This window comes from Coregonus lavaretus, assembly GCF_964263955.1.
Source record: "Coregonus lavaretus genome assembly, chromosome: 26".
In the NCBI taxonomy this organism is placed as follows: domain Eukaryota; kingdom Metazoa; phylum Chordata; class Actinopteri; order Salmoniformes; family Salmonidae; genus Coregonus; species Coregonus lavaretus.
In genome coordinates, this window is record NC_140013.1 from 37,811,991 (window position 1) to 37,822,649 (window position 10,659).

The 10,659-nt window shown below is 43.7% G+C and overlaps 1 protein-coding gene across 1 annotated transcript in view; it reads left to right on the top strand.

Moving 5' to 3' along the window:
- Positions 1-9,190, top strand: part of relt (RELT TNF receptor) — a 30,622-nt gene extending 21,432 nt beyond the window's left edge. The window contains exons 7-11 of the mRNA XM_084143240.1: positions 398-477; positions 988-1,064; positions 5,391-5,795; positions 5,915-6,083; positions 6,762-9,190. Of these exons, the coding sequence (XP_083999366.1) occupies positions 398-477; positions 988-1,064; positions 5,391-5,795; positions 5,915-6,083; positions 6,762-6,773 (743 nt within the window). The 3' untranslated portion in view covers positions 6,774-9,190. The remainder of the gene's footprint in view (positions 1-397; positions 478-987; positions 1,065-5,390; positions 5,796-5,914; positions 6,084-6,761) is intronic.
- The last annotated feature ends 1,469 nt before the right edge of the window (positions 9,191-10,659 follow it).

Below are 10,659 nucleotides of genomic sequence, written 5' to 3' on the forward strand. Positions count from 1 at the left end.
GTGTGCAACAGCCCTAACGTGTCCTCACATACATACACTGAAGTTTCACTCAAACACAGATCGCACACCTATTCAAATAGACAAAGACCGTCTTGATGATTTCCTTTGCCTTCTCTTTAATGAGTTGAAAAGTCCTTTTGGTTCAAATCCCTGTGGAATTTTTCCTTATTTATAAACTTCATCCCAGTTCAGTCGCTGTCTGGTTCTCTGGTAGGCTACTTTAAAATGGCCTGGCTTTATCTCTGGGTAGCCATACTAACTAATGTTGAATCTTTCTCTCCCTCCGTCTCCCTCTCTCTCTCTCTCTCTCGTGTGCTCTTTCTTTCTTTCTCTCTCTCTTTCTCCTCACTCCCTCTGCGCTCCCTCTCTCTCTCCCTCTCTCCCTCTCTCTCTGTAGGTAACGGTTGTCCCTACATCGTAGATGATCCTAATGAAGACACCATCAGTGTTCTGGTGCGCCTCATCACAGAGAAAAAGGTACCAGTCCCTTTATGATGATGTCACTGTCTCTGATGATGTCACTGCTTCTGCTGATGTCATAGGCCTGAGCCTAAAGCAACCCCTAGCCTCTACCCCTTCTGTGTTGGCGATCTGAAGGTGAAAAGATAGGTGTAAGCTCTCCTAGCCCATTACCAGGCCAGGTTTAGCCATATTGCTTACTGCTATACAGTCTGTTCAGATCTGCAAACACAGAGAGACATCTCTGCTAATGGGTTTGTGGATTTTGAAACCACTAACTTCATCAATAGAAGATAATAGCCAATTGACTTTGAGTGCGGACATCACACTGATTTGATTTCATCACTGCCAATAAGATCTTCCCTAAGGAATCCCCATTTGTGTGTGTGTGTGTGTGTGTGTGTGTGTGTGTGTCTGTGTGTGTGTGTGTGTGTGGGTGGGTGGGTTGTTGAGCATCCAATCACTCATCCAGTTATGTGTGTAGTAATGAAAGGCAGTATTTCCTGAAGTTCTGAATGTGTTGTAGAGAATGCTGCGGCCCTGGAGGAGCTGCTGCTGGAGTATGAGAGTAAACAGATGGCCATCAGCAAAGCCTCCTCAATCAAGTGAGAACCCTGCCTCGTATATATATAATACACGCATAGACATACATACCTTAAACAGAGTTCTGCTTGGTCATACTGGGTGAAAGCAATGACTGTACACAGTGCCTTCAGAAAGTATTCATACCCCTTGACTTATTCCACATGTTGTTGTGTTACAGCCTGAATTCAAAATGGATAACATTTATTTTTTTCTCACCCATCTACACACAATACCCAATAATGACGAAGTGAAAACATGTTTTTAGAATTTTTTGCAAATTAAATACAGAAATAATTAATTGACATAAGTATTCACACCCCTTGGCAGTGACTACTACAGCTGTGAGTCTTTCTGGGTAAGTCTCTAAGAGATTTCCACACGTGGATTGTGCAACATTTGGCAATTATTATTTTCTAAATTCATCAAGCTCTGTCATATTGGTTGTTGATCATTGCTAGACAACCATTTTCAGGTCTTGACATAGATTGTCAAGCAGATTTAAGTCAAACTGTAACTCAGCCACTCGGGAACATTCACTGTCTTCTTGCTAACCAACTCCAGTGTAGCTTTGGCCTTGTGTTTTAGGTTATTATCCTGCTGAAAGGGGAATTCATCTCCCAGTGTCTGGTGGAAAGCAGACTGAACCAAGTTTTCATCTAGGATTGTGCTTAGCTCCATTCCTTTCTTTTTTTATCATGAAAAACTCCCCAGTCCTTAACGATTACAAACATACCCATAACATGATGCAGCCACCAATATCCTTGAACATATGGAGAGTGGTACTCAGTAATGTGTTGTATTGGATTTGCCCCAAACATAGCACTTTGTATTCAGGACAAACATTTATTGCTTAGCTATTTTTTTTGCAGTATTACTTTAGTGCCTTGTTGCAAATAGGATGCATGTTTTGGAATATTTGTATTCTGTACAGGCTTTCTTCTTTTCATTCTGTTATTTAGGTTAGTATTGTGGAGTAACTACAATGTTGTTGAGCCATCCTCAGTTTTCTCCTATCACAGCCATTAAACTCTGTAACAGTTTTAAAGTAACCATTGGCCTCATGGTGAAATCCCTGAGAGGTTCCTTCCTCTCCGGCAACTGAGTTAGGAAGGACGCCTGTATCTTTGTAGTGACTGGGTGTATTGATACACCATCCAAAGTCTAATTAATAACTTCACCATGCTCAAAGGGATGTTCAATGTCTGTTTTTTTACCCATCTACCGATAGGTGTTCTTCTTTGCCAGGCATTGGAAAACCTCCCTGGTCTTTGTGGTTTAATCTGTGTTTCAAATTCACTGCTCAACTGAGGGACATTACATATAATTATAATGTGGGGTACAGAGATGAGGTAGTCATTCAAAAATCATGTTAAACACTATTATTGCACACAGAATGAGTCCATGCAACTTATTATGTGACTTGTAAAGCAAATCTTTAGTCCTGAACTTATTTAGGCTTGCCATAAGAAAGGGGTTGAATACCACTTTGACATTGTGGGTATTGTGTGTAAGCCAGTGACAAAAAAATCTAAATTTAATCAATTTTTTATTCAGGCTGTAACACAACAAAAATGTATTCATACATAGTATTCATTTATTATATCTGTGTCCATATTGTCCATGAGGTTCTAGTAGATAGACCATAATGGTTAAAGAGAAAATAGCCTAATTAATTAATCAATTACCTCAACTGCCACCAGTTTGACGCCAAAACATTGACAGCAAATATATTTAGTGTAAAAAATATATAAAGGATATTTCATGCTGAAACCCTCATATTAAACACCAGTGGTATTCACTAAGTTGATGGTTTATATTTAGTATGTTTTACAGCTTTGTCATTCTATTTTATTTTATTTTATTTTAAAATCATCTTACTTAATTATTTCATATTTTACCTGTGATAAGGCCACATAGAGGACCAGATACTATTAGACACCTGTGATAATCTGAAGTACCCAAAAGGGCCACTAGATGTTTTGTGATAGATTACGTCAAATCCTCGAAAGATACCAAAATTCTGGTAGCTTACTGGTAAACTTAGAAAGTTTCCAGTAATATACCCTCCCGTCGAAACCCTATGTGAAGACTCAATAGTGCATCTAAGCCAAATGAAGTCGGTTAAGATGGCGTCTCATGAAGACATGCCATGCACAGTTTGAGCTACTCCAGGAAGTGATGTTGCAGGCTAGCTCAGTGCTGCCCCCTCTCATTGAGTAACTCTAGTTAAAGGCCGACCGCAGGCTGCCATTAATCAGGGGTGTCAAACTCATTCCATGGAGGGCCTAATGTCTGCTGGTTTTTGGTTTTTCCTTTCAATTAAGACCTAGACAACCAGTTGTGGAGAGTTCCTTACTAATCGGTGACCTTAATTCATCAATCAAGTACAAGGGAGGAGCGAAGACACTCGGCCCTCCGTGGAATGAGTTTGACACCTGTGAACTAAATGATCCTTATAATAATAATAAAATAATAATAATAATAATATGCCATTTAGCAGACGCTTTTATCCAAAGCGACTTACAGTCATGTGTGCATACATTTTTGTGTATGGGTGGTCCCGGGGATCGAACCCACTACCCTGGCGTTACAAGCGCCGTGCTCTACCAGCTGAGCTACAGAGGACCACGCTGAGCTACAGAGGACCATAGCTTATTCTGTGTGCGATTTTAAAATGATTGGTTCAAGGACATACATCTGGTGTATTAGAAGCAATTATCGGTACCATGATTGTCTTCAAAACAGGTTTTTAGAGCACTGGTCACAGCACAGGGTATAGAGCACTGGTCACAGCACAGGGTATAGAGCACTGGTCACAGCACAGGGTATAGAGTATTGGTCACAGCACAGGGTATAGAGCACTGGTCACAGTACAGGGTATAGAGCACTGGTCACAGCACAGGGTATAGAGCACTAGTCACAGCACAGGGTATAGAGCACTGGTCACAGCACAGGGTATAGAGCACTGGTCACAGCACAGAGTATACAGCACAGGGTATACAGCACAGGGTATAGAGCACTGGTCACAGCACAGGGTATAGAGCACTGGTCACAGCACAGGGTATAGAGCACTGGTCACAGCACAGGGTATAGAGCACTGGTCACAGCACAGGGTATACAGCACAGGGTATACAGCACAGGGTATACAGCACAGGGTATACAGCACAGGGTATAGAGCACTGGTCACAGCACAGGGTATAGAGCACTGGTCACAGCACAGGGTATAGAGCACTGGTCACAGCACAGGGTATAGAGCACTGGTCACAGCACAGGGTATAGAGCACTGGTCACAGCACAGGGTATAGAGCACTGGTCACAGCACAGGGTATAGAGCACTGGTCACAGCACAGGGTATAGAGCACTGGTCACAGCACAGGGTATAGAGCACTGGTCACAGCACAGGGTATACAGCACAGGGTATACAGCACAGGGTATAGAGCACTGGTCACAGCACAGGGTATAGAGCACTGGTCACAGCACAGGGTATAGAACACTGGTCACAGCACAGGGTATACAGCACAGGGTATACAGCACAGGGTATACAGCACAGGGTATACAGCACAGGGTATAGAGCACTGGTTACAGCACTGGGATATAAGGTACAGCTAAATGAAAAGCCCTATAGATTATGTCTGTATGTCAAATGTTCTGCTGTCTGTGGCACTGCCTGTCAGCTTGCGTTCTGGAAAGCTCTACATACTCACACACACACACACACACACACACACACAAGCATTATGCACACACACGCACGAACACACAAACACACGCATGCATATGCGCTCACCAACACACATGCCTTTTCTGTGGTCCAGGGGTAACCGGAGGTGGTGGGGGTCGTTGGGGTCAGAGCAGCAGCACGGGACCCTCTCACACAATGGAACAATAGGCAGCTCTGCACTGAGGGGTTTCATAAAGGCAGGGATGGGAGGGCCGCTTGGACACTGTGCATTTTAATAAAGGGAGGGCTCTGTCCGTTGCCAGGCATTTTACTGGTAGGCTAGGGGCTTCAGTAGGCTAGGGGGGTTGGTGTAGTTTCTGAATAGGGGGATGTAGTTGGACAGAAACCAGCTGTGGGGTAGATTATCTGCGGAGAATTACTGTCTGTCCCCACGCTATTACACACACACACGCATGCACGCACACGTGCACACACACACAAACAAACAAACAAACAAACACATGCATACGCCAAAACCATGTAAAAGTGTGTGTTTTGCATGTGTGAAGCACTATGGTAATTTCCTTGTCTGTGCATACCTGCTTTTGTGTGTGTGTGTGTGTGTGTGTGTGTGTGTGTGTGCATACCTGCTCATACATGTTTTCTCTCTCTCTCCCTGCTCCAGGTTCCCGGTGCTGTCTCCTCTGACTCAGTTCCTCTCCTTACCCAGGCTGTGTCCTCACCAGTCTCACCTCCACACCATCTCTGGTCTGTCTGGCCTGTCTGGCCCCCGACATGGCTACTGCTGCTCCCGCTGTGCCCAGAAGAAATGGCCCCCCATCCTCCTGCCCCCCCTCGGCCCCCTCAAACCCCCACAGTTCCGCCAAACCCCCCTTGGCCCCCTCAAATCCCCACACTCTCTCCTGTTACCCCCTCTGGACCTCCAGCCCCTCCAGAAGACCCCTCTCCTGCCCCCTGTGGACACACACCACTCCACCCCTAAGATCTCCCAGACCCCCAGGCCTGGGTCAGGGTCACTCCCTGAGGGGAAGTGGAGGATGCCTGGGAAGGTGACCCGGTCTGTCGGGAGGTGAGGATGGAAACACACACACACACACACACAGACACATGCTGTTCCTAAGTGTGAACATTCTGTACACACATATGTATATACATGCACCGTGTGTCAATCTTCTATTTGATTGACAGGTTCCAGGTGGCTCAGATTCAGGAGCAGAGGCCTGGTTCCATGGAGATGACGTTCCGCCCAGAGTCGAGTGACTCAGGTTCAGTGGATGATTCATCTCTGCTGGGGAGGAACAAGTCTTCATCATCACCACCATCATCATCATCCTCAGCTGCCAGGAGTACAGAAGAGGTGAGGGTTACTTCTTTCTCTCTTGCTGACTCTGCCTCTCATGTTTCTCTCATTTATTTTCACCTCCTCTCTTCCTCTCTCCACTCCACTGAACATTCTGGTTCTTGGAGTGCTGTTGAGTTCTCTCAGGAGTCCCTGTGAGAACACAGAGGAAGTAAGATCAGGTTCTTCTAGTAACCGCTGAATTATTTTACATGTTATATTTGATGAAATAGTAACACATTGCCTTTGTGGTGAGGGGAAGAACTCCCTCCACCACACCCTACCCTCCCTAGTTAGTCATCAATGACAAAAACACACGTCTAGCTCATCACATTTAAACGTGACACACACAATCACAACCCACTTATGGTTTGTCGATGCTGACGAATGAATGAATGACATTTTATTTTCTCGGCAAATCGCCAGTTGGCAACCCATCCCTGACAGTTAGTGAGGAAGCTACTGACCCCTGGTGGGGACATTGGGAACACACACACACACGCCCTACCTCTCAAGTCCTGCCTGTAAGTCAAACTCCCGTGAAACAACATCCTGTGAGTCAACGATCAACCATTCGAATAATCTCTCTCTCTCTCTCTCTCTCTCTCTCTCTCTCTCTCTCTCTCTCTCTCTCTCTCTCTCTCTCTCTCTCTCTCTCTCTCTCTCTCTCTCTCTCTCTCTCTCTCTCTCTCTCAGGTTAACACCTAAACATTCGCAGAGAGGAATGCTGGGTAAAAAATAACTCTACCTCGCTGATCGATGGATGTGATGGGATTCCAAAATGGCGACCAGAGAGGTTGATTATCCTCCTCGGGATTTGGGAAATTAGCCTGGGTGCTTGTTGGGAAGTTAGCCTGGGTGCCAGAGAAAGGGAAACCCTTGTATTTATAACACAAACAACTTGTATTTTATCCTGATGTCTTTAGAGGCAGGGAGGAGAAGGGAGGCAGAACAAACTATGAATCAACCCACCTGTGTGGTTGTGCTTCCATAAGAGTCTGGACAGGTTGGAGGACCTTAACACCGTCTGCACTCGACACTGTGCAATACACACACACACACACACACACACACACACACACACACACACACGCACACACACGCACACACACACACACACACACACACACACGAACACACACGAACAGAGGTAGGCCTACATAGACACATAGCACACATACAAAAAATAACAAGTATTAATATTATAGGAAACTACTCCAATTTGTAGTCTAGATAAAACTTTTAATCATTTTTTGAACACTTTTAGCCGTTATTGATGATTTTGCTCTTCTTATATTTGACACACTGATTAGCGGAATTTTTAGGCCTTCTTGATATTGTTGAATGTAGTCTTAACTAGGTAATACTAGTATTATCTAGGCAAACTTAGGGGTTGAGCTCCAACATTGACAGAGAGACATAATGATATACAAACAGCATGAACTACATGTTTTCCTCTTTAACTCTTATAAATGGCATTTAACTTCATTTAGTTTCTGATTGAAGTTGAACATGTAGTAACGGAGGTGTAAATGACTGTATATATGTACATAGGGCCGTGAATATTAAAACTCTTAGAATTGAACAGAGGAGGGTCGGACAGGGACAGGGTCAGGACAGGGACAGGACAGGAACAGGGTCAGGACAGGGACAGGAACAGGGTCAGGACAGGAACAGGGTCAGGACAGGGTCAGGACAGGGACAGGGACAGGGTCAGGACAGGAACAGGGTCAGGACAGGAACAGGGTCAGGACAGGAACAGGGTCAGGACAGGGTCAGGACAGGGACAGGGACAAGGTCAGGACAGGGACAGGGTCAGGACAGGGACAGGAACAGGGTCAGGACAGGAACAGGGACAGGGTCAGGACAGGGACAGGAACAGGGTCAGGACAGGAACAGGGACAGGGTCAGGACAGGAACAGGGTCAGGACAGGGACAGGAACAGGGTCAGGACAGGAACAGGGTCAGGACAGGGACAGGGTCAGGACAGGAACAGGGACAGGGTCAGGACAGGGTCAGGACAGGGACAGGGTCAGGACAGGAACAGGGTCAGGACAGGGACAGGGACAGGTCAGGACAGGGACAGGACAGGAACAGGGTCAGGACAGGGACAGCGACAGGAACAGGGTCAGGACAGGAACAGGGTCAGGACAGGGACAGGGTCAGGACAGGGACAGGGTCAGGAACAGGGTGTGAGTTTGGCAGTAGTTTGCGGTGCCTCTTTTGACACTTAAATCAGTCCCAGGCATTTTGGGGGAGATGTGCTTTGTCCTGTGACTTCCTCTCTCCTAGCGTGTCACAGATCTAGGATCAGTTGACCCTCCCAGCTACACTGACCATTGATCAGTGGCATCCTACTCCATGTGACACTTAGCTCAAACCATGACCTCAGTTCCTGCCTTGTGACGATTGCCTAGCAACAAACATAGGCTAAGTTAGTAGGATAATCAACTTGTCTCTTTTGCCCCCACAGATAAAGCACTACAGACGCATTATTCATTCCGTTTTCATTCAACTGTTGTTACGTATTGTCACACACACACACACTCACGCAAACACATAAACCCAATCTTTCATACTCCTCCAAGGAGAGCATGCAGACAGACACTATCATCTCTGGGTAATCTGAAAAAAAAAGCTGTATTCTCAGTCCTCCTAAAGGGAACCACATTATCATAGGAATATTTTGACTTTGACCATCTCAATGTCATTCCCTCAGCTGCATTTCAAGTGTTTTTACTTCTGTTTTTTTGTTAGTTATTTAAATAGATTTTCGAGTAGTGTCTGACATAGCTGCTTCACTGTGGAAACACAGTTTGGGTTTTGCAGTTTACATTTTATAAAGGGTGGAAAATGATGATGATTATGATACATTTGAACTATTATTTTATATTCTGTATGTTGCTGTTTTTGCAGTTCAGAACCATTGTCTGGATTTGATCATTTTTATTGGTTGAACATTTCCATGTTTTTATCTGATTTATTATGACATGTTATAAACTGAAGTGTTGCAGAAAAGATGGGAAAACATTCATCTTCTCTACATTGTAGATTTGTATTTATTATGATGTTACATTTTTCTCTATGATATTTCTACTCTTGAAATAAATGAGCGGTTTATTTTGACTCGTCTGTGTGTGGTTTGTGTTATAATGCATGAACACTCAGCAGTAAACGAGTCTGTATGAGGTCCCAAAAAATAAAGGCTGTCGACAAACATTGATCAAACATGGATGATGTTGACAAACATTGATCCACTATCAGCACAGTAAATTGACAGGATGTTAAATACATTGACAGGATGTTAAATACATTGATAGGATGTTAAATACATTGACATGACGTTAAATACATTGATAGGATGTTAAAAACATTGGCAGGATGTTAAGTGAGCCGTTGGTGCCCTCTAGTGCAGTACGGGAAATCTTCCCACAAATAAATACACTGAACAAAAATATAAACGCAACATGTAAAGTGTTGGTCCCATGTTTCATGAGCTGAAATAAAATATCCCTGAAATTTTCCATATGCACAAAAAGCTTTTTTCTCTCAAATGTTGTGCACAGATTTGTTTACATCCCTGTTAGTGAGCATTTCTCCTTTGCCCAGATAATCCACCCACCTGATAATGCACAGCCACATGTCACAAGGATCTATACACAATTCCTGGAAGCTGAAAATGTCCCAGTTCTTCCATGGCCTGCATACTCACCAGACATGTCACCCATTGAGCATGTTTGGGATTCTCTGGATCGACGTGTACGACAGCGTTTACCAGTTCCTGCCAATATCCAGCAACTTTGCACAGCCATTGAAGAGGAGTGGGATAACATTCCACAGGCCACAATCAACAGCCTGATCAACTCTATGCGAAGGAGATGTGTCACGCTGCATGAGGCAAATGGTGGTCACACCAGATACTGACTGGTTTTCTGATCCATGCCCCTACCTTTTTTTAAAGGTATCTGTGACCAACATATGCATATCTGTGTTCCCAGTCATGTGAAATCCATAGATTAGGGCCCAGTATATGAAATAATTAAGATGATTAAAAAAACAAAGCTGTAAAACATCCTAAATATAAACCATCAACTTAGTGAAAACCATTGGTGTTTAATATGAGGGTTTCAGCATGAAATATACTTTATATATTTTTTACACACTTTTATTTATTTTACCATGTCAATATCTATTTCTTGTCAATGTTTTGGTGTCGAACTGGTGGCAGTTGTGAAAAAGGTCAATAGTTGGACGAGTTGCAGGAGTAATTGATTAATTAATTAGGCTATTTTCTCTTGAACCATAGGGTCTATCTACTAGAAACTCATGGACAATATGGACACAGATATACAGTGCCTTCGGAAAGTATTCAGACCCCTTGACTTTTTCCACATTTTGTTACGTTACAGCCTTATTCTAAAATGGATTAAATTTTTTTAAATCCTCAGCAATTTACACACAATACCCCAAAATGACAAAGCGTAAACAGGTTTTTAGAAATGTTTGCTACAAAAATAATATAAAAAAACATTTATACCTTATTTACATAAGTATTCAGACCCTTTGCTTGCTATGAGACTCGAAATTGAGCTCA